The following is a 24305-nucleotide window of genomic DNA, read 5'->3' as shown; positions in this document are numbered from 1 at the left end:
GGCCTGCAGTCCCCTCGTGTTCTGGGAGGATCACAAGGCATTCTGCCAAAACTCAGGGAGGCTGTGTCTCAAGCCTTTGCCTGCTTTGTAAATACATGCAAGGTCACCATGGTGCCATAGCAGAGTTATTCCCCTACTAGAAAACAGAACAGACAGAACAAAGATCCCTGCCTGCATGGAGTTAGATTCTAGAGGTATGGCAGAGAGCAAATAAGTTAGAAGCCACAATGGTGGCTACCTTTGCTGGGGATGGGAAAGAGATGAGCATGAGTGGCTTTCAGGGGTGCTGGTGATGTCCTCTTTCTTGATCTGGGTGTTGGTGATAGCGGTACATTTTCAGTTTGTGAATTCGTTAATTCACTTATGATTTGTGCACTTTTCTGTATGTGTGCTATACTTAAATTCAAAAGGTAAAATAAATATACAATGAAGTACAGATTAAATAAGGAAAGTATACAGTATGTCAGACAATGGTAAATTAGAGAATTTTCTCTTCTTTTTTTTTTTTTTTTTTTTTTTTGAGATGGAGTCTCGCTCTGTCACCCAAGCTGGAGTGCAGTAGCGCGATCTCAGCTCACTGCAATCTCCACCTCCCGGGTTCAAGTGATTCTGCTGCCTCAGCCTCCCGAGTAGCTGGAACTACAGTTGCGTGCCACCACACCCGGCTAATTTTTTTGTATTTTTAGTAGAGACAGGGTTTCACCGTGTTATCCAGGATGGTCTCCATCTCCTGACCTCGTGATCTGCCCCGCTCAGCCTCCCAAAGTGCTGCGATTACAGGAGTAAGCCACCATGCCCCAGTCAATTAGAGAATTTTCTGTAGAGAAAAATTGAAGTTGACAAAGGGAAGAGAGCATGTTGGGTTTGGGAAAGAGGTTGCAAGACCCCTTGATGGTCATAGAAGGTGTCTCTGAGCTCTCAGGTGACATTTCAACAAAAACCTGAGGCTGGTCACCGTGTCCCTCCTGTCTCCCCCAGGTTCCATCTCAGGCCTCTTGTTACCCTCTGCCTTGCTTTTCCATTGCAAATAGCTGACCTCTTTTCATTTTCTTTCTAAATCCCTTATTTAAAAAATAAAAAATCAGACATGCACCTGTAGTCCCAGCTACTCAGGAGGCTGAAGTGGGAGGATCACCTGAGTCCAGGAGGCTGAAGTGGGAGGATCACCTGAGTCCAGGAGGCTGAAGTGGGAGGATCACCTGAGTCCAGGAGGCAGAGGTTGCAGTGAGCCCAGATGGTGCCACTGCACTCCAGCCCAAGCAATAGAGAGAGACACAATCTTAAAAAAAAAAAGCTATCTGTCTATCTCCATCATCAGCACACTCACACACCGCTTGGTTGCTTCCTCCAGCTTCATGGTGCTAATATTTCTAGACTTATCTCTTTATTTCTGGATTATAACGGATAAAACTTTTCTTTTTTCTTTGGCCTCAGTTAATTCTGTTAAGACAACAAACTCTCATACATCTCTTACAGTATCTCCTTGTCTTGTCTTGTCTCACCTCTTTTTAAGATATTTCATCCAAAACTGCTTATTTGCTTGTAAGACCTTGCAGGACAAAACTGAAGCCTTGCATTCCTGGGGATCTTATTACCAGGCACCTATATTTGAGCACTTTGGCTGGATGTAAAAAACCTGTATTTTAAGTTATTGTGCTTCCATATTTTTAAAACTTCTTTACTTCTCCAATATCTTCTTGTACCTAGTATTACTGTTAAAAAATATAATATCGGTCTGGTTTTTTTTTTTTTTTTTTTTTTTTTTGAGACAGAGCGAGACTCTGTCTCCCAGGCTGGAGTGCAGTGGCGCAATCTCAGCTCACTGCAACCTCCGCCTCTCAGGTTCAAGCAACTCTCCTGTCTCAGCCTCCCGAGTAGCTGGGACTACAGGCGCCCATGACCACACCTGGCTTATTTTTGTATTTTTAGTAGAGACGGGGTTTCACCATATTATCCAGGCTGGTCTCAAACTCCTGACCTCATGGTCCACCTGCCTCATCCTCCCCAAGTGCTGGGATTACAGGTGTGTCACCGCACCCTTTCTTTCTTTCTTTCTTTTTTGAGACGGAGTCTCTCTCTGTTGCCCAGGCTGGAGTGCAATAGCACGATCTCAGCTCACTGAAACCACCTCTTGGGTTCAAGCGGTTCTCCTGCCTAAACCTCCCAAGTAGCTTGGACTACAGGTACCCACCACCACACCTGGCTTATTTTTGTATTTCTAGTAGAGACGGGGTTTCACCATATTGGCCAGGCTGGTCTCAAACTCTTGACCTTGTGATCCACCCGCCTCAGCCTCCCGCTGGGATTACAGGCGTGAGCCACCCGCCCAGCCTCTTATTTCTTTATATGCAATTTGCTCTTAGAATTTTCTCTTTGGCTTTGATCTACTTAAATATCACTAGAATGTCTGTAGATGTGGTATTTTCCAACTCTATTAGCTTTGGCAAGCTATGGGCCCTTTCAATCTGAGGTTTGACAAGTTTGTGAACTCTCAGAAATTAGTCTCTATTGTTTTTAATATTTCTCCTGCTATTTCTCTCTCTTAACACAAGTGTCGCCGGGCGTGGTGGCTCAAGCCTGTAATCCCAGCACTTTGGGAGGCTGAGACGGGCGGATCACGAGGTCAGGAGATCGAGACCATCCTGGCCAACACGGTGAAACTCTGTCTCTACTAAAAAAAAAAAATACAAAAAAACTAGCCGGGCGAGGTGGCGGGGCCTGTAGTCCCAGCTACCAGGAGGCTGAGGCAGGAGAATGGCGTAAACCCGGGAGGCGGAGCTTGTCGTGAGCTGAGATCCGGCCACTGCACTCCAGCCTGGGCGACAGAGCGAGACTCCGTCTCAAAAAAAGAAAGAAAGAAAAAAAAAACACAAGTGTCTGGATGTTAGCACTTCTACAACTATGCTTTGTATTTCTTAGCTCTTCTTTTCTATTTTGTATTGCTTTGCTCTTTTGCTCTTTTTTTATTCTAGATTTCACTGCTGTGGTCTTCTAATTCTTCTTCTCTTTTATTTATTTATTTATTTATTCATTTATTTATTTTAGATGGAGCCTTGCTCTGTCGCCTAGGCTAGAGTGCACTGGCTTGATCTTGGCTCACCGCAACTTCCGCCTCCCTGGTTCAAGTGATTCTCCTGCCTCAGCCTCCAGAGAAGCTGGGACTACAGGCGCACACCACCACACCCGGCTAATTTTTGCATTTTTAGTAGAGGTGAGGTTTCACCATGTTTGCCAGGCTGGTCTCAAACTCCTGACCTCAGATGACCCACTACCTCTGCCTCCCAAAGTGCTGGGATTGCGGGCGTGAGCCACTGTACCTGACCCAATTATCACATTTTTTTTTTTTTTTTTTTTTTTTTTTTTTTGAGACGGAGTCTTGCTCTGTCTCCCAGACTGGAGTGCAGTGGCCGGATCTCAGCTCACTGCAAGCTCCGCCTCCCGGGTTTACACCATTCTCCTGCCTCAGCCTCCCGAGTAACTGGGACTACAGGCGCCGCCACCTCACCCGGCTAGTTTTTTCTACTTTTAGTAGAGACGGGGTTTCACCGCGTTAGCCAGGATGGTCTCGATCTCTTGACCTCGTGATCCGCCCATCTCGGCCTCCCAAAGTGCTGGGATTACAGCCTTGAGCCACCGCGCCCGGCCCACATTTTTTTTTTTTAAGACGGAGTCTTGCTGTCGCCCAGGCTGGAGTGCAGTGGCGCAATCTCAGCTCACTGCAAGCTCCGCTTCCCAGGTTCACACCATTCTCCTGCCTCAGCCTCCCGAGTAGCTGGGACTACAGGTGCCTGCCACCACACCTGGCTAACTTTTTTGTATTTTTAGTAGAGACCGGTTTCACCGTGTTAGCCAGGATGGTCTCAATCTCCTGACCTCGTGATCCGCCCGCCTCGGCCTCCCAAAGTGCTGGGACTACAGGCGTGAGTCACCGCACCCAGCAGCCCACTTATAACTTTTAAAACTGTTTTTGTTTTTGAGACAGATTTTCGCTCTTGTGCCCAAGTTGGAGTGCAATGGCGCTATCTCTGCTCACCACAACCTCCGCCTCCCGGTTCAAGTGATTCTCCTGCCTCAGCCTCTCAAGTAGCTGGGATTACAAGCATGCACCACCACGCCTGGCTAATTTTGTAATTTTAGTAGAGACAGGGTTTCTCCATGTTTGTCAGGCTGTTCTCGAACTCCTGATCTCAGGTGATCCGTCCGCCTAGGCCTCCCAAAGTGCTCGGATTACAGGCGTGAGCCACTGTGCCCAGCCTGGTTGTTTTTCTTTAGGATATTTATATTTAAGTGACCCCTTTACTAAATTATAAGTTTATTAAGGGCCGGTACAGTGGCTCACACCTGTAATCCCAGCACTTTGAGAGGCCGAGGCGGGTGAATCACCTGAGGTCAGGGGTTCGAGACCAGCCTGACCAACATGGTGACACCCTGTCTCTACTAAAAATACAATTAGCTAGGCGTGGTGGTGGGTGCCTGTAATCTCAGCTACTTCGGAGGCTGAGGCAGCAGAATCGCTTGAACCCAGGAGGCAGAGGTTGCCGTGAGCCGAGATAGCGCCATTGCACTCCCACCTGCACAACAGTGAAACTCTATCTCAAAAAAAAAAAATTTTAACTTTTTCAACTTCCTGAAAATGCAGTATTAATTGCAAATAATGACTATGTTTTTTATAGTAATTTTTTTCCATTTAGTATCTCACTGTATTGTCCTGCCCATAAACTTTAAAATGTAGTTATGCAGTATCTTTGGGGTTTTGTTCTTGATCTTAATGGATCAGTTCAGTAGTCAGCATGAAGTATATTTGGACTGATTATTTGAATTAGAGTACCTTAATCATGTTATTAAAATATTTAAACCAGGCGTGGTGGCTCACACCTGTAATCCCAGTACTTTGGGAGGCCAAGGCAGGTGGATCACTTGAGGCTTGGAGTTTTGAGACCAGCCTGGCCAACATGGGAAGACCTCATTCCGGAAAAAAAAACAGGTGGCTGGGTGCAGTGGCTCATGCCTATAATCCCAGCACTTTGGGAGGCCAAGGCAGGCAGATCACAAGGTCAGGAGTTCAAGACCAGCCTGGCCAATATGGCAAAACCCCATCTCTACTAAAAATACAAAACTTAGCCAGGTGATGGCAGGTGCCTGTAGTCCCAGATACTCGGGAGACTGACGCAGGAGAATCTCGTGAACCCGGGAGGAGAAGGCTGCAGTGAGCCAAGATCACGCCACTGCACTTCACAGCCTGGGTTACAGAGCGAGACTCCGTCTCAAAAAAAAAAAGAAAAAAAAAATTAGCCCGGCATGGTGATACATGCCTGTAATCTCAGCTACTTGGGAGGCTGAGGCAGGAGAATCACTTGAACCCGGGAGATAGAGGTTGCAGTGAGCCAAAATCGCACCACTGCACTCCAGCCTGGGCGACAGAGTGATATCCTCAAAAACAAAGAAAAACCCAAATTGGGGGGAAAAAAAAATGGAGGGCAAGGTCAGAATAGAACTTTCCCTTAACAGGAAACCCAGAAACATAGGTCACTTACATGTTTTTTTTTCTTAGGTTGTTAGGAAAAGTGACACACCCTCATCACTTCTTGGACAGCTACTTCTCTGCAGTGATGTCCCAACATCTTCTTTAATGCTGGAACCCTCATTCCAAACACCTGACCTGCCCCCCTCCCAACATGCAAAGCTAATTAAGAGCAGGGCGCCATTTAAAAACCACTCTTCTGTACGCTGAAGAAAAATGCCTACTTTGCATTTGGATGACTCAGGTCCCTGGGAACCAGGGCTCCCATGCTGAGGTTGAGCATCTCAGCTCCCAGACCCAAAAACCCTGAGACACAGACATACTTGTCTTTCAATATAAGTTTCCTTTTATTTTGAAATTGAAACAGCAAAATGAAGTGGTTTGTGGCTGAAACAACCTTCACGGGAAAGAAAACTGGAGTGTTCGTTCATCCATCAAAGAACAAACTCCAATGTGTGAGCCAGCTGCCCCACCTCCCCCAAAGCAATGAACAGATTAAAGGATGGGAGGAAGGGTACAATCAAAATCGGGTGGTGATGGCCGGCAGATTTCCAGTAAAATACAATTTTCAAAGTTGCTGCAATTACAGAATAAGGTAGCACTCATATTTTTTAAAAACCAGTCCCAAGCAGTAGGCCTCCAGCCCTTCCCGATTTGCACTCATCAAAATACGTCTTTCCCTCTTCTGAGTAAGTGATGTTTCAGAACTGCTTACAAATCCACTTTGCCTCAGGGGAGGAAGCTCTTTTGATTCATTCTGGTTTTGGGGACCAGGATCAAGATTCTGGAGAAAAGGGAGACTCCAAATGTGGTAGAGGACGTTTATTCATTATGGTAACACATGATCTGCTGAAATTCATTTTGAACGTGCTTTTACATAGCAGTGGCTAACATAAAATCTGCACAGAAATGTTACAAGTGGCTCCCCAGCCCCCACAGCGGGGAAGTGCAGTCAAGATTTAAGCATCCCCAAAACAAAGCCTTTATTCCTGGGGGGCTTGTTGGCAGGGGGGAGGGGCGGGGTGACTGAAGTCAGCTGGCTAGGAGGGGAGAAGGGAGAGAAGCACAGGAAGGACTCACTGGCAGGAATAGGGTGGGGGATGGGGTGAGACAAGCCAGGGGCAGACAGTGAAAGCTGTTACCTGTTAGATTAGCTAGCACGTTATCTTAAACAAGTGAAGAAAATCGCCCGAGTGAAACTTATTTATGGGGGAAAAAAAGGCTTGGGAAATTAAAACAATCCAGTGGTCACTGGAAAATGTCTCCCTCTTTAAAAAAAAAAAAAAATTTTTTTTTTTTTGGTTATTTTTTTTTTAATTTTATTTTTTGGAAAGTATTCTCAAGGTAATAGTTTTTTCCTTTGGAAAAAGAAATCTTTTTCCCCCCCCTAACCTAAGCAAGTGGAGTTGCGACTACCTAATTTATCTATTGTTTTGCTAAGAGGTAGATAAAACAAAAGTGAAATGGGGCTTCTATGAGGAGGTCCATTAGAGGGTGGGGAGAGGCTGGGATCGCCCAGTGCAACTCCCCCAACTACAAAGATGGCCTGAATGAGTCCAAGGACCGGGCCCTCAGACTCAACCAGGGCAAAGGATCCTGCTCCACCTCTTCTCCTTCTAGAGCCAACTGGGCCCCCCTTGACGACTGAGAAATGGCCCAATGGAGGTGTAGGATCTCAAAGAAACCCTGTTGAAGAGGTCTCAGCTCTGGCTTCCCCAGGCTTCCTGACTTTGGGGCTGTGTGGTGGGTTCCAGGCCAAGCCCCAGGTCTCACTCCAGCCAGTCCCCTCTAGAAGGGAGGAGGCCATTCCCTTCCTCACCATCTGGTCCAACAAAGCTATAGAAAGTGAGAGACAAGCTGGAGGCCAAAGGGGTGACACATGGGCAAGGAAGGCAGAAAGTGGGGACCTCACGGCCAACCCTCCCAGCCCAATTGATATGGGGGGGATCCTGGCAGGCCTGCCTGTTCCCCAAGGACAAACCTTTTGTGGCACAAGCCTCAACTCACTTGTCCTGGCTGGGATTCATACCCTTATGCACGAGTCCCTGCCCTTAGTTCCAATCTTACTGTAAGGATTGAGGTAGTTAATCCATTTATACTCGTAGCATCCATCACCTGCGGTTAGTCAAAACACATGCTCCCGAGGAGCTTCCTGCTATTTCATTCAAGAAAAAATTTTTTTTCTTTTGTCCGTCCGGAGTCAACCATACTAAGGCGCCAGCAAAGGCGCCATCAGACTGTGCCCCAAAGCGGTGCACAGGGCCAAGGGTCAGGGTTGGGGCTCTAGCCCGTAAATCCCCCTTCAGACATGAGGCCTTCTCCCTGTCCCGTACCCCGATAGAGAAGCCTTATGTATCCAAAGGTAAGAAACTGAAGTTTTCAGCTGGTGTTACTCTAAGAGAAATGTTCTGCATCTAAATTATCGAGTATTTGGAAGGGAAATGGCTTTTATGTCCCCTGGCATTGATGAGGATTTTTCTTCAATCTTCCTGCAATTACTGTGACAGGCTGTGCTGTTTTCCTTCTACTGGTTTTCAAGAAACAGGCAAACAGTCGAGTGGTTTGAATGGCAAAGCCACTAGGATCTCCCCATAAACACTTCAGGGGAAAGAAAAGAAAACCCCCCACCCCTGATGAGAGGTGGGAGGAAGGGGTTGCCTAGAGGCACCAGCTTCTCCTGTGGAGCAAGAAGGCTCAAGCAGGCCCTCTGGGGCTCTGTGAGGTAGTTACTAGCACTGCTGGTTCCCAGTTTGGCAGAGGGTGTGTCTGGGGTGGGAGGAGGGGAAGGCACCCTTGAGAGCTAACTGAGGTCCCTCCTCACTGCCCGTCTGCCAGGCCTGAAGGGAACTTGGCGGTGCTATCTCTGCAGTAGGGGCAGGGGACCGAGAGCAGTCCCACAACAGGGAGCTACCTGGAGCCCCAAACTTCCTCTCCTTCCCCAAAGTGCAACCAGAAGCTGACAGACCAATTTCTCGGCTCCCTACCCCTTGGCTTGACAAACACCACACCCTAGTCCCCCAGGAGCCTCTGAAGGGAAGGGCCTTACCCTTAGCTCCCAGTTTCCAGGAGGCCTTCCTCCTCAGACAGCCAGGTATATGAGTCCAAAGCTGGCTATTGCTTTGATTCAGGAACAGCCTCTCTCAGCCTCTGTCTGTCTGTCTTTGGCACAGAGGAAAATGGACACAGAACCAACTAGAGGATCCCCCTCCAGTGTTCTCTGAGTTTTAAATGGGGTCTTTTCTGTCAATAGTGAGGCATAAACAAGAATAGTTCCCAACCGCCTCCAGAAGGAGGGGGTCAGGAAAAAGGAAAAAAGATTGATAAGGACTGGGAGGAGGGGAGGAAAGAGTAGAAAAGGGCTATAAAACTCCCTGTCCTTAAAAATGGCTCTCTCCTAACCAGACCCCTCACAGGAGCTGAGTCCACAACCCAAACTGCAAAAGGCAACCAGGCCGAGAGGGGATTAAAGCCATTTGGGGTGTAACTGGCAGATGCAGCTTCAAAGTCAGTCAGTGAATCAAACCATTTTGGTTATGTGTTTCAAAGAATTTAAAAATATATCCTAAAGAGATGGTCCTTTCTTAAAAATATATATGTAGCACACACACACACATATATATCTTAGAGCACAGAAGCATTTTTTTTTTAAGTCACTCTTCTCAAATCATCCAAATCTCCCAAGTGCTTTTCGCGATAGCTTGTTATCTCACCAAGGATGGGGAAATGGAGGTGCTGAGCAGGAGGGCAAGGAGTTGCCCTAAGACCTAGCCTATGGGACACAGGAGGGCCCGGCCCACCAAGACAGGTCCTTCATCCCACTAAACCTTAACCACCAAACCATGCTCGCTCCTTTTGCTTTCTGGTGGTATAACTTCCACGATTTTCCTGCTGGGCAAATATCAACGAGTGGAGCCTTGCCTAATCCAAGCAAGTGAAGTTTTCCAGTCCCTTGCCACACACTTCCTGGTCTCTTCTGGGAGCTGAATCAGCCAACGGAAAAGGACTTCGGCTCAAGGTGTGAAGGGAGCAGGCCCCCAAGGAAACTGAACACTGCAACAATCAAATTTCAGGTACTGTGGGATTTTTTTTTTTTTTCTTCCTGATGATAGTCTGAACCAGATATCAAAGCATGCTTGCTGCTGGAAATTCGCTTTAAATTATTAAATGGCCGACGTCTGAACGTTATCTGCTTTGTTTTGGGACAAAGCATACAGAGCCAGAGATGGAGAGCTGGGAGATCCTTTTTATGGTTGGGACAGGTGGAGAGGCTTAATTCTACTGGCCTGATGTGATCCCTAAATGCTTTTCTGCTTCTCTTCAATTTGGGCCAGTTCCGGGGGCTACAAGGGAATGTCCTAGGGAGAAAGTGATAAGGCAGGAACCTGTCCCAGTCACGTCCCCATATTCCCTGCCCATCCTTGCCATGAGCCACCCTAAATCAAGAATTCCCTAAGTTTGGGTCCACTTTTAAAATCAATCAGACCGATCTAAAGAAGACAGGGAGACAGAGGCGGGGGCAGTTAACTAGTATCTGTTTGCCCCTTGGATCTATGGATATAGATTAAGAGGAACAGCAAGACGGAACTGAAATGAAACAGTAACAACAACAACAACAAAAAAAGAAAAACACTGCAATGACAAACCAGGTGGACCTCTCTGAGGGCGAGAGGGTGGCCTTGTCTTTCTTCCATGAATGGAATCTCGGCTCCCATATTTTTAGACGGAGAAATATAGATTTTTTTAAAAGGGTACTTTTTTAGTTATTATTTCTCTCCTCGATAAAACGGAGGCAATATTTTAAAATATCTCAACAGCACCACTGCTGGGAAAAGCTTGCTGAGATGCTGTTTAACCAAAGGAGGAAAGAGAAGAGACCAAGGGCCAGGTGGTTGGTCGTTGGGCACTGTTTAACCACTGAGAGCCCCCAGCTCTGCTAGGCCTTTTAATCCCATCAGGTAGGATATTCCAGCAGTGGCCAGCAGCTGGGGCTCTAGAAGTCAGGGATCAGGGCCAAACAAGGCTCTGGGCTCTGTCCCTCTGGGCTCTTTCAAACCCAGGCCTTTCCTCTTAGCACTAGCCTCCTCCTAAGGGGGCAGCCCCCAAAGCCTTTCCCATCAGGCCTGTTCTCCATAGAGAGTTCCTAAAGGATTACTGGCTCATGTAAGAAATTATGAAACATAACTTTGTTTTTTCTTTTCATTAAAAAAATAAAATATTCAAGACTATCAGCTTCTCTTTTGTTTTTTCTTTTTTATATAAAATATCAGCAAGCCGCAAAAAAACAAAAATCAAAAAAAAAATTTTTTTTAATGGGGTTGGGGGGAACAAAAAGGAAAATAATTGCTGAGGTAACTTCATACCTTGAGGTAGTTTACTTCGCACACAGCATTGCCTGACTACGCCCACATGTTGCGGTTGTCTTGTTGTTACTGTTGTTGCAATGTTGAAAGGAGGGGAACTCCACGCATGGGCTTTTCCATATGTAGAGAGGCCTCCCTTCCCAGCACACTTGATAGCATTGTCCAGGGTAGCTAAAGTGCATTACCTGGCTAATATGCATTGTCAATCAGTATATTAGGAGGGGAGGCCTAGCCTCATTTAACTGATGGCTTCTGTCCCCCACAAGGGCTAAACACTCCATAGGATCTTAATAAGCCTGGTAAATCAATAAATTATATTTACCCCTTGCTATACAATGCTGCTGGTATTCTGAATTGTTTTTTATCATGCTGATAATGATTCATAGAGACAGAAGCCGTCAGTTAAAAATTCCTCTCAGATACAAACAGAAGCAAGTACTCTCCAATTTACTCAATTTGCCAGATGATGGACTTTAGCTTTATCGGGAGCTCAGGGTTGGGTTCCAAGTCCCACCACCAAGGAAACAGTGCCGTGGCTGGGAGTGCCCCACAACCCCTGCCTCTAGGAACCAGCCCTTATGGGAGCACATGGGCTGGGGTGAGGGCACCGTGGCAGCCTTTGGGGCCACTCAAGTCCTCCATGGAACTGAGACTTTATCAAGGGGAGTTAGCGTCCCCTTCCCAGTGCTCATATCCAATCATTAAAATAGACTTTAAAAAAATATAAAATCCGCCTGAGAACGATGGGAATCAGGGACAGTGGTCAGCCCCTACCCTGCTGAGCATTCAATACCACCTATGTGCACCTGGACATAATGTGAAGCCTACACGAGAGAGGGAGGTGAATGTGGTGGGGAAGCCCCAACACAGTGGGGAAATTTCAGTTGTGCCAATTTGAAGACGGTGATCTGGAACAGATCAGCCACAAGGGCACTTCTTTTAAACGTGGATTATTATGTATTTTAACCATCTTTCTCCCCATTTTCCCCTCTTCTTCATTCCCTATTGTACCTATTGGTTAGGGAGTGATTGGAATTAATCTACAGATACTGACAGTTCTTTTCCCTTGAGTCAATATTGTAAGCAAAGCAATGCATTCATTTGCATTTTTTTCTGGTAGCAATAAAGATAAAACAATTAGTGTAAATATAGAAAGAGGCAGCAAATGGAGGTATTTTAATCAATTACCCAAGTAGGGGGAAGAAAATTGGAAAAATGTTAAGGTCAAGAAATGAACCATCCTTTAAGGCTGATTAAAACACCCCTCTGCATGTTTTTAAAACCTGAAGGAAATTTTATTTTTCTTCCCACTTGAGGTGTGATCCACCCTCTTGGTGGGGCCTGGAGAGCTTCTATAAACAATCCACGTTTAAAAGTGCCTTGCGCTAGAATTTCTGACACCCCGAGGGGCAGAGAATGTTGGGCCAATTGGGTGGGTGTCTGGGGCTAAGAGATCAGGGTTCCTCACTGGAACATCTTTCTCAATCAAGTGGGCAAACCTGATCTACAGCCCGGCCCAGGTGTCCCAGATTCCCACTCATTCTCAGGCCTGCCAGGGAGAGCACACTCTCGATTTCTGCCCGTTGTTGTCCTGGACTCGAAGGGACAGGGAGGGGCTGGTCACTTCCTCCGTGCCTGGGCCTGGTTACTCTGTCCCTTCTGATGCTGCTGCTTAACCTGGGCCAGGATGTCTCGGATCTTCCGCTGAGCCATCTGCAGCAAGAACAGGCAAGAGGGTGGGTGTGAGGACCTCCAAGAAGACAGCCTTCCACGGAAGAGAGGTCATCAGGTCCAGACACAGGCAATAAACAGAACAGGTCACACGGGACTCAGAGGAAAGATAAAGAGGAAGAATGAGGGGTGGGGTGACCTTACATTTCTTTGCTTCCAGTGGAGCCTGAGCATCCCCTGGAAAATACAGCAAACGTCGTGGGTTTAAGTGGGAGATGGGGTTAGGGGACATGAAGGAAGGAGAAACAGTAGTATCAATCCATTCATCAGAATTTAAAATTTGACAAAGTTGATACACATTACCAAACCCAAAACAGAATGCCTAGAGTTTCTAGGCAGAAATATATTACGCATTGTACAGCAGTGGTCCCCAACTCCCAACTGTTCTGGCACCAGGAACTGGTTTCATGGAAGACAATTTTTCTTCCACGGATGGAGGTGGGGGTGTGGAAGTGGTTTCAGGATGAAGCCTCAAATCAGCATGCATTAGATTCTCATAAGGAGTGTGCAACCTAGATCCTTCGCATGTACTACACATCCCTGGAGCACTTCACAACAGGGTTCACCCTCCTATGAGAATCTAATGCCGCCCTGATCTGACAGGAAGCAGGGCTCAGGAGGTAATGCCCGCTAGTATGCCGCTCACCTCCTGCTGTGCAGCCCAGTACCAGTCCGTGGCCCAGAGTTTGCGGACCCCTGTTATAGAGGGTTATAACTTAGGAGACATCATCAGAAATCCATGCTTCATTTTAATACCCCAGGAAAAGGAATAAAATGTCCAGATATAGCCAGGAGCGGTGGCTGACGCCTGTAATCCTAGCACTTTGGGAGGCTGAGGTGGGTGAACTACCTGAGGTCAGGAGTTCGAGAGCAGCCTGGCCAACATGGTGAAACCCAATCTTTACTAAAAATACAAAAATTAGCCAAGCGTGGTGACGCGCACGTGTAATCCCAGCTCTTTGGGAGGCCGAGGCAGTGAGATCACTTGAGCCCAAGTGTTTGAGACTAGCCTGGGCCACACGGTAAAACCTCATTACTACAAAAAAAATACAAAAATTAGCTGAGTGTTGTGGTATCTGCCTGTAGTCCCAGCTACTTGGGGGGCCTGAGGTGGGAGGATCACTTGAGCTGCCCTCCAGCCTGGGTGGCAGAGCGAGACCCTGTCGCAAAAAAAAAAAAAAGAAAAAGAAAAAGAAGAAGTTGATCTAGGTCGGGAAAATAATGTGGAGTCAATAAGAGGTCCAACTCCATCAACCATGGCTTGATGTTTTACATAGCTTTTCATTTAATTCTCCTTCTGATCAGCTAAAATTGCTTCCGTGTTTAATATTAATATATCCCGGCTTTGTGCATCTTTGGATATTTACTCTCTTAAAAAAAAAAAAAGCTGAATTAAAGATTCACATTTACCCTCTTAAGCTTCATTTATAAAATGAAATTGTTGTGGGAATTAAATGAGTTGATATACATAAACCACAAAAAACACTGCTGGGTATATCCAAAGACACTCATAAATCTTAGATATTATTATTATTTTATGGCTCTTATTAATACTTCCTTTTTTATTTGTTATTTTATATACATATTGTTGAGATGTAACTAAAGCCTCTTATAAATACTTCTCTCAAAGGGTTACCAGAGAAAGTTACTTATCCAAGGTCACATAGCAGAAAGGCTATATATGTGAAGTTTGAGGTCAAAGCTCCCTGGCTCCAAAACCTCCATACTTGATGCTATACTATATGGCACTGGAAGCCAAAAAACCAAGAGCCAGTTTGCCCCAATTGCTCTAGCAGCCCCAGCAGACCACAAGCCTGCTAAGATCTGGATATCCTCTATGAACTGTAGGAACTGTGATCAACAGTCTCCAAAGTTCCTTTCCAGTTCTAACACTGATGGATTTAAGACTTTAGGAAAACACCATTAGCTGTCAACCACCTGTTTGCTTGCCTTGCTGAGGTTCAGCAAAACTTGAACCTGATATTGGCCTTCCCTTTCAGGCTCTGGAGCCTGTCCGAGTGCTGAACAGCGATGATGAGTTCTGGGAAAGGAATGGGAGGGTGAAGAGCAGAAACCAGGGAGAGAACAGCCATTCTGAGAAAGGCAGAGGGACTACATTTCAAAAATGTAATCAATCCAGGGTATTAGTACTGTTATCATTATTCCATGAACAAAGCCAATCTTCTTTCATAACCAGTGCAGAAAGGGGTTAGGGAGGGACTAATGTAGAACATATATATCTATGCAATATATATACATTAAACTTGTCAAATCACTTTCCCTAGAGAATAATAAGAGGGAATATGTCATCTACACATCCCACTTCCGCACCTGAAAGAGGGCAATAACCTAGCCCAGAGGCAGGCAGATGTGGCTGAGGCCCCAGGACTTGTCAAGGTCATGCAGGTCAACCTCTGGAGTCTCTGCTTCTCTGCTCCCTGGGCTCCTGCAGCCCTCCCGCAATGGGGGAGCACCATATGTACCTGACTGGCATAGAAATGTCCGATGATTTTCACGATGACCTGGTCGTTCTCATCAGGGGTCTGGTCTCTTGGTACTACCACCTCAGCTGCCGTCAAATTCTGCAACTCGTTCACCTGGGGGTGGCCAGAGAGGAGCTCAGGGTGCCATCAAGAAAGCATGGGTGGGGTTGGAGGAAGGAACCAGGGTTAACTAGTGGGGTGAAACTGGAAGAGTCAGGACCTGAGCTTGGGGAGTAGAATCAAGTAAATGAGCAAATCAGGAGTCCTGAGGTTGAGCAGCACAGGAGGCCAGAGAGAGCTGTTGAGATTGGAGACCATGGTCCAGGGCTTTCAACCTGGTCCTCACAGCTCACCGTTTTGCCACCTTTGCCAATGACCCGGCCAGCTGCTGATGCTGGCACACGTATGTGGGTCTCCAGCTTTACTTCCTCCTTGGGACCAAAGAAGTTCTCCTCCTTGAGTTTGCCGTAGATTCTTCCCTGAGCCTGAGAAGAGGAGGTAATTGTTAATCAGTGGCTCATATATCTGTGACAAAAGGGAAAAGTGGGAAAAAGGAAGCTCCAGCCCATATTTTCTGGCCCACAGGCCCTCCCCATCCTGGGTGGGCTAACCATCTAAGGCAGATGAAGGGCAAGGCTCAGGTGGGCAGCTTGTAAGCACTCCTTCTGCTTAGCTATCATACTGGAGACCCTGGGTGGAGATTATGAGTTGTGAGTAACTGAATAAACACTTCCCAAGGGAAAAAACAGTTCCCAGAGGAATGTAATTCACAAGCTACAAACCAGACCTATGGAGTCTGGACGCGGCACTGACCAGCATTTCAAGGCCCTGAATTGCAACTAATCAAGTCACACAGAGGGCAGGCCTGTCTGACTCTCCAGTGGCCCAGAGAGCTGTCCCACTCCTCTATCATCACATATGTTAGGTTAAGCTAATTGATGGTTCATTTTTTGGCTGTCTGATCAGAAGTTCAAGAACCTTAGGATTTAGTGGGGACATAAGAGAATTTGGCATTAAAGGCCTTCCTTAGAAATGAAGGCAGAGTGCAAATAGATGCCCTCGGACTTCTTTCCTTCCCATCTTCTTCTATGGACCTTAAAAAGGGAAGACGAAGTCAACAGAAATCCAGTTTGATGTCAATTTGAAAACAGCTCTGCAGCCCTTTATCCTGCATGGAAGGCTTAAAGATGTGATGAGGACTTGACAGCTAATGGGAAACTGCCCCAGCCTTTTTCCTACCTCAGGGGAAATACTCAACCTCAATTCCTCCATGTTCAGCTTGCAAAACAATAAAGACTAAAACCTTGAATTGGGCCTCTGGCGGTCCAGTGATGATAACCATACGGACTTTGGAGTCAGGTGTTTCAGGTGGTGCAATCTAAAAAGCAAAAAGCTTGTCAATGAAGGACCCTCTATGGGGAGCCCCTCACCACGTCCACAGTTGCCCTTCTACCACCCTTACTCCCAAATACCCATTCTGAAGACTTAGGGAAGGAAGAACAAAGACTCTGAAGCCCACATCATTGCGCCTGCGCACCAGAATTATTAGGAGGGCAGAGGTGGTCAGTTAGAAGGACTGACTTCAGTGACACTTTCTAAGTAGGGCCTCCTGCTCTCGCCACTTACCAATCTCCCAATCTCCCAGAGAGGTTTCAGTGGAGTCCTGCCAATAGGCAAGGACACAAATGAAATGACCAACGGATAGAGGGCAGTGATTGTACCTCCAGTGGAGAACAATCAAGGTTTTTGCTCAAACCTTTTAAGACAACTAAAGCAACTGGATTTAAGTTCGTGAAAATTTAACAGCACCCTTGTTTCACTATGACAGATTCTCCCTTCTGTCTCCCCTGGACCTTGGCCAGGGAAGGTGACAGACAACTAACACTTAACTTGGTGTTAGTATATGAGTGAAGGGCTTTCTTTGGCTACACAGCTTCATAATATTGTACTGATGAGGAAAGTGAGGCTCAGATCATATAGTGTATTGGAAGAAGGGGGTGATGAGGTGGATCTGGGATTTGAACCCAAGTCAATTGGTGTTAGAACCTAAGTTCTCTTTCTATGTTATAACCCTGCCCCTGCCCAGCCTGAAAACCCAGAAGCACTGAAGCCATCCCATGGGAACCAAGCAAGGTCAAAAACAAAGAGAACTTTGATTCCATGGGGGAAAGGTCCCTCACATGACACACAGAATTCTCAAATGAGTAGGGGGAATGTGGGAGAAAGTGCAGAGTGATAAAAGCAGAGCCCCTTCCCTTTCCAGAAACAGGAAGACCCACAGAGCAGATCACCTTGATGGAGGCGCTGGCAAACCGGGAGAGCTGTTTGATGTGCTGCCCCTTCTTGCCGATGATGGCGCCCACTGCCTGGGCGGGAATAAACACCTGCACCATCTCCTGCTCGGGAGCCTGCTGCCAGGACAGGGGGCGTTACTACCAGGGGGCCCAAGTAGCATGGCCCAGAAACCCTCCACTCCCCTGCCTTGCATCCTCAAGAAGGAAGGAGTACAGGCACCAAACTACCACCCTGGGCTGCCAAGGGATGCTGTGAGCTCTTTAGCTCTTCCGATGCCCAGCAGGGCTAAAGGGAAGAGGCCAGGAAAGAGTGAGGTTACAGTGCTGCCTATGTCCCGGGAGCTTTCTAGGCAGACATTTGGGAGCCTCAGAGCCAGTGGCTAGGAGAACTGGAGAGGAGGGATGCCCATGAGACCTTCCTTCCCTCTCCCTGTAAACTTGCCAAGCATCCAACTCCCATAGGGTGCTGGATCCCCCTCAAGGCAGGCCACATATGGGCCCGGGGTCCCGTGTAATGAGACCTTCCACCTACCATAAAGGAGCTATAGGGAGCAGCCCCAGTAACGCTGCTGGGAGGTGGCGGGACTGCGCTGGACGAGGCTGGGAAAAGACCTACAGCAGCCAGGTTCAGGCCGGGGATCAGGTGAGACTGCAGCTGGGGAAGAAAGGTGAGGAGGAGGAGTCAGCACACCGACAGGCCCTGGTTGTACAAAAGGCGAGTAGCCCCAGGGGGAAGTGGGCCAAAAACATGAATTACATGCTTTTGCACAAAAGCCTATTCTGTGCTTTTCATATACTCTCACCTACACACTTCGGGTGTGGAATTTTAAGTGATATGATGTTCTCACTGGACTAACGGCTAGCAACTGCAACCAGAAATGCCAAACAGTTATACACCCTCAGGAGTTCTTCCTCTCTGGCTGTTCAGACTGCTGGAGACAGACGATATGACTCATGACACTGTACTATAATCCCCTACATGAGAAAAAGGCATGGAGATAGCTCCATCTGACTTCTAGGACTGTGGTTCTAAACATTTTTGGTCCTGTACACCAACCCCAAGTCTCCTTTAAAAATCAGATGAGTTGCGTGCAGTGGCTCATGCTTATAATCCTAGTACTTTAGGAGGCCAAGGCAGGAGAATCGCTTGAGCCCAGGAGTTCAAGACCAACCTGGGTGACGCAGCAAGACCCTGTTCCAAAAAATAAAATTTTTTTAAATTAGCTGGGCATGGTGGTGCACACCTGTAGTCTCCTAGGTACTTGGGAGGCTGAAGCAGGAGTATCCCTTCAGCCCAGGGGGTCAAGGCTGCAGTAAGCTATGATTGTGCCATTGCGCTCCAACCTGGGCAACAGACCAAGACCCTATCTCAAAAAAATTAAAAAAAAAAAAAAAAAAAAAAAATCAGATGACAATGATGGATCCCCGCATTTCACTAAAGTGTACACAAACACAAATTGTACACATACTTAGAATCACAGGACTCAAAGCCCAAGATTGGACCCCTACTCTAGGAACCAGGTGAAGAATCCTTGCTAATTAAATACTATTTAAATACTATTTCTGACAGTCGAGATCCAAAAGCATCAACTAAAGCTCCAAAGCCGCACGGCACAGGGCACATGTCCATCACCCCCAACCCCACAAGTTGCTGTTGCTAAGACTCAGGAAAGGATAAGCAGAGGGTACTACCCAGCACTCACGCTCATGGCGGCCACATCGTTCTCGTAGGCCTCCCGAACTTTCTTCATTATTTCCTGCTCAGCCCTGCAACAATTCTCAATGGCCCCCTTCACAGTGATGGTCCTCTCGGGGTTGTAAAGAGTAAGGTCTTGCAACCTGGCAGGAAGAGCAGAGTCATGTCCTTTCACTGGCAGGCCAGGACCAGGCCCCAGCAGGAGCAAAGACGAGAGGCCAGCTGAGTCATACGCTCGCCACTTCCGCAGCCTATTCAACTTCTAGCAAATAACTCTGCATCTCCAGTCTTTGGTGTCCCCAGTTTGTAATCAGGGCAGGGAGTAACACGGAGAGAGATGACAACACCCAACTCAAACCCCTCTGTTAGCAATGGATCCAATGTCAGACAGATTATGGTTAGTGTGTCTAAGTTTCTCCCTTGATTCTACATAATCCATGTCCTGTACCTTTTTGGACAAGAACAATTACTTTGCCCTCAGGCTAGTCTCTGATGAAATGAAGAGGCACACTGCTTGCAGGAGCAGCCCACCACAGACAGAAAAGGGCCAAGGTCACTTCTCACAGTGACAGACAGGACTACAGCCCTGAGTCCCTGGCTCCTAGCTGCAGGCTGTCAGCAAGCCACAGGGAAAGAGGGCTGTCATGTGGTTGGACGTGGACTGTAGAGGCAGCACCCTACAACACCCCACCCCATATGGCAGTGGGAATGGGCAGATCCAGTCCTTACAGAGATTTTTTGAATGCTCTTTATCACTTCTACTATTTTTCCTTCAAGAGGCAGAAAGAGCATCCATTTTAAAAGAGCACATGTCAAGGTTGCATGATGAAATACTGACCCTGGCCTCCATGCATCCCCCACTCATAAATAGGGAAATAGAAGAGAGCCTTACGAGGAGATGGTGATTTTTGTCTCGGTATCTTGCTCTACCTTCTTCAGGTTCCGTCCTTCCTTGCCAATGAGACGCCCTACAAAGTTATTATGGGCCAGGATCTTCAGGGGAACCTCGTCAGCCCTTGGGAAGACAAAGGAAGAAGTGGAAGACAACAGCTCCTTCAATTGTGGGCATCATGAAGACTCAATCACCATGACATCCTAGACTTGGCATTTCCAAGTAAAACATCTCAAAACTTATCAAACTGCATACTTTAAAAATATGTATGATTGGCCAGGCGCAGTGGCTCAAGCCTGTAATCCCAGCACTTTGGGAGGCCGAGATGGGCAGATCACAAGTTCAGGAGATTGAGACCATCCTGGCTAACACGGTGAAACCCCATCTGTACTAAAAAATAGAAAAAACTAGCCGGGCGAGGTGGCGGGCGCCTGTAGTCCCAACTACTCGGGAGGCTGAGGCAGGAGAATGGCGTAAACCCAGGAGGCGGAGCTTGCAGAAGCTGAGATCCGGCCACTGCAGTCCAGCCTGGGAGACAGAGCGAGACTCCGTCTCAAAAAAAAAAAAACCTATGATTTATTATACATCAATTGAACATCTATAAAGTCAATTTGCTTTATTTTATTTTTTGAAACAGGGTCTCATTCTATCACCCAGGTTGGAATGCAAGGCTCACCACAGCTCATGCGAGCCTCCCTTCTCAGCCTTCCGAGTAGCTGGGACTACGTACACAGGCCACCACGCCCAGCTAATTTTTCTATTTTCTGTAGAAGTGAGGTTTCACTATGTTGCCCAGGCTGGTCTAGAACTCCTAGCCTCCAAAAGTGCTGGGATCAGAAGCATAAGCCACTATGCCCAGGCAATAAAGCTATTCTAAATAGCACTAGTGTGTAAAGGAACATGTCTAAGGAGATTCCTTGCATCACTGTTTTATGATAAGGAAAAGTTTAAAACAATTTCAACACCAATCAAGAAATAGGAGATTGATCACATGAATTATGGATAGCTATACTGTGGAATTCTATGCAGTTATAAAAAGAATGAGGTCGGTCCATTTGTACTAATATACGTGCTGATACAGAACATGAAAAAAATATAGAACAGCCTGTTCAGTGTGATTCTCTTTGAGCTAAAACACAAGTGCACACACGCACACATGAATACACACAGGCACACATATCCATACATGTAGGCACACATACACAATATACACACACCTGTGAGCGCACAGAATTTCTAGGAGGTCATACAACAGAGTAAGAAGGGGTGGGGTATGGTGGCACACGCCTATAATCCCAGCACTTTAGGAGGCTGAGCTGGGTGGGTCACTTGAGTCCAGGAGTTCAAGACCAGCCTGGGGCCGGGCACGGTGGCTCAAGCCTGTAATCCCAGCACTTTGGGAGGCTGAGACGGGCGGATCACGAGGTCAGGAGATCAAGACCATCCTGGCTAACATGGTGAAACCCCGTCTCTACTAAAAATACAAAAAACTAGCCGGGCGACCTGGCGGGCGCCTGTAGTCCCAGCTACTCGGGAGGCTGAGGCAGGAGAATGGCGTGAACCCGGGAGGCGGAGCTTGCAGTGAGCTGAGATCCGGCCACTGCACTCCAGCCCGGGCGACAGAGCGAGACTCCGTCTCAAAAAAAAAAAAAAAAAAAAAAAAAAAAAAAAAAAAAAAAAAAGACCAGCCTGGGTAACATGGCGAAACCCTATCTCTACAAAAATCACAAAAAACTAGGCAGGCGTGGTGGTGCATGCCTGTTGTCCTAGCTACTCGGAAGGCTGAGGCAGGAGAATCCCTTGAGACCCGGAGGCAGAGGTTGCAGTGAGCTGAGATCATGCCACTGTACTCCAGCCTAGGTGACAGAGTCCCTGTAAGAAGATTTCTCAGTTTACATCTTTTTGTGCAATTGCTGACTGTATTTCTTGTATGTCTGTATTATAGCTTGGAAGTTGAGTTGGGGAGGCTAACTGGACTAGCCGTCCCTGAAGAGCCAAGAAAAGCTGGAGACTTACGTTTTGGTGTCCTTGGCCTCTTTATGCATAATCTCCAAGATCATCTTACAAGCGGAGGAGCAGCCCTCAGGGGTGGAGTGCACACTGATGGCTTTTTCAGCTGCACCTGCATTCTCCTTCCTATGCACGTCTATCCTGGGGGCCACAAGGACAAGGCTGGTTAGTCGTCTCCAGTGATACCAGTACTTCAGGCTCCCCACCCCCACCACCACTCCTCAGTCAAAGGCATAGAACCTGCTCTTCTTGGAACAAGGCCAATCAAGTACAAATTTGGGAAGGGCAATGAAAGGACTGGAGAAATATGACCCATCTGCTACTATGGATTCTGTCTCAGACCAGCAATGCCTCAATCCACAGGTGGTTGATGGCCAGGCACGGTAGCTCATGCCTATAATTCCAGCACTTTTGGAGGCCAAGGCGAGTGGGTTACTTGAGGCCAGGAGTTCGAGAGCAGCCTGGCCAGCATGGTGAAACCCCGCCTCTACTAAAAATACAAAAAAATTAGCTGGGTGTGGTGGTGCACACCTGTAATCCCAGCTACTAAGCAGGATGAGGCACAAGAATTGCTTGAACCTGGGAGGAGGCTGCAGTGAGCTGAGATCACACCATTGAACTCCAGCCTGGGTGACACAGTGAGACTCTGCCTCAAAAAAAATAAAAAAAATAAAAATAAATAAATAAATAAGCAGTGGCTGGGGACAAGAACACAGCTTATGACACAAATGCAGGGGTGGGAACTACCAGCCCACAGTTCCAAAGCTGCATTTCCACTTGAATTTCGTATGTCCCCCTTGAAACAAATATAAAGAGAGGACACTCTTTATATTTGTGCCCCAAACTCAAAGTAAATAACAAGAGTTACTATGATAAGGACATAATGTGACATGTTCTTTGCCACTCAGTACACTGATAAGATAGAACAATTAGAGAAAAGGCCTGGTGTGGTGGCTCATGCCTTTAATCCCAGCACTATGAGAGGCTGAGGCGGCCGGATCACGAGGTCAGGAGCTCCAGACCAGCCTGACCAACATGGTGAAACCCTGTCTCTATTAAAAATACAAAAATTAGCCAGGCATGGTGGCACGCGCCTGTAATCCCAGCTACTCGGAAGGCTGAGGCAGGAGAATGGCACGAACCCGGGAGGCAGAGGTTGCCATGAGCCAAGATCATACCACTGCACTCCAGCCTGGGCGACAGAACGAGACTCTGTCTCTAAAAAAAAAAGAAAAGAAAAAAGAAAAAAAAAAAGATTAGAGAAAGAAGGTGGCAGTGGCAGAATGGGAGATGGGGCACAATTATGAGGGTCCTAATTTTGGACAGGTTGGCCCGCCTTGTTACATTAAGTGGTCATGAAATCACAGAGGACTGAGGAGTGGCTGACTCATCCAAATGAGGTTTGCTTGGAGACTTTTTTATGAAACTGCACAAGAAATTATAGAACCTCTCTTGCTAATACAAGTGTGTGGCCCAGCACCCCAAGACCCATTCTCCCTCCCTATCTGCCCTCCCTTTCCCAGGAGGCTGGTATTAGAAGCAGTGACCCCTGAACACTGCAGGCAACATTTCCTAAAAGGTAAATGTTGATGTCCCCGGCATGCTTCCAGGCTTCTAGTGGGCCTCTTTAGGTACCAACCACTGTTCCCTAGCAACCAGCCTCCATTTCCCAAGAGCCAGGACTCACTTGGACTGGGTCTGTTTTGTGATGTTGCGGATGGTGGCCCCCTCCTTGCCAATGATGGCACCCACATACTGGGTGGGCACCAGGAGCCGAAGAGGGAATATCCACTTGCTGCTGCTTGGCTGGGGCCCCCGCTGCCACAGGTGAGCCCTGGCGGGGCTGACCCCGAGAGCCAAAGCCCCCTCGGCGCCCATTCTCAGGTCCCTGTGCTATCTGCTCATCAGGGATGTAGGAGACCTTCAGAGCATGGTTCTCCAACTGGTGGCCATTCAGCTTCATGATGGCTCTGGGGACAGAGTGAGAGTCTACAGTCATTCCAATCCATGCCAACCATACCAAATGCTCTCTTGGCCAAAGCACTCTAGTAAGTTACAGCTTGGAACACACTAAAGAAAAGGAGATAGTCGCCTGCCCACTACTCCCACCTCCATTTTTCAGAACTTTCCAGTCTAAATGGCATCAGACTCCAAAGAAAAAGTAAATAAATACAGTGTTCCCTAACTTAGTTGGGATTTAATGTTCACAAAGGCCTTCCACTGGAATCATCAGTGAAATGGGCTTCTAGTCCAATAGAGTATAGGGTTCTGTCAGCCTAAAAAGGAAGAGCAAGCCATAGATCTCAAAGTCCTCCCAT

General features: G+C 47.2%; 1 protein-coding gene across 1 annotated transcript in view; it reads right to left on the bottom strand.

Moving 5' to 3' along the window:
• Positions 1 to 10814: 10814 nt before the first annotated feature.
• The window catches only part of IGF2BP1 (insulin like growth factor 2 mRNA binding protein 1), a 55756-nt gene continuing 42265 nt past the window's right edge, over positions 10815 to 24305 (bottom strand). The window contains 11 exon segments of the mRNA XM_010359799.2: positions 10815 to 12594; positions 15096 to 15209; positions 15449 to 15580; positions 16399 to 16473; positions 17387 to 17506; positions 17922 to 18044; positions 19093 to 19228; positions 19978 to 20100; positions 21994 to 22128; positions 23675 to 23772; positions 23774 to 23957. Coding sequence (XP_010358101.2) covers positions 12502 to 12594; positions 15096 to 15209; positions 15449 to 15580; positions 16399 to 16473; positions 17387 to 17506; positions 17922 to 18044; positions 19093 to 19228; positions 19978 to 20100; positions 21994 to 22128; positions 23675 to 23772; positions 23774 to 23957 — 1333 coding nt within the window. The 3' untranslated portion in view covers positions 10815 to 12501.

Source organism: Rhinopithecus roxellana, chromosome 19 (assembly GCF_007565055.1).
Source record: "Rhinopithecus roxellana isolate Shanxi Qingling chromosome 19, ASM756505v1, whole genome shotgun sequence".
Classification (NCBI taxonomy): Eukaryota; Metazoa; Chordata; class Mammalia; order Primates; family Cercopithecidae; genus Rhinopithecus; species Rhinopithecus roxellana.
This window is presented reverse-complemented; position numbering and strand designations above follow the sequence as displayed.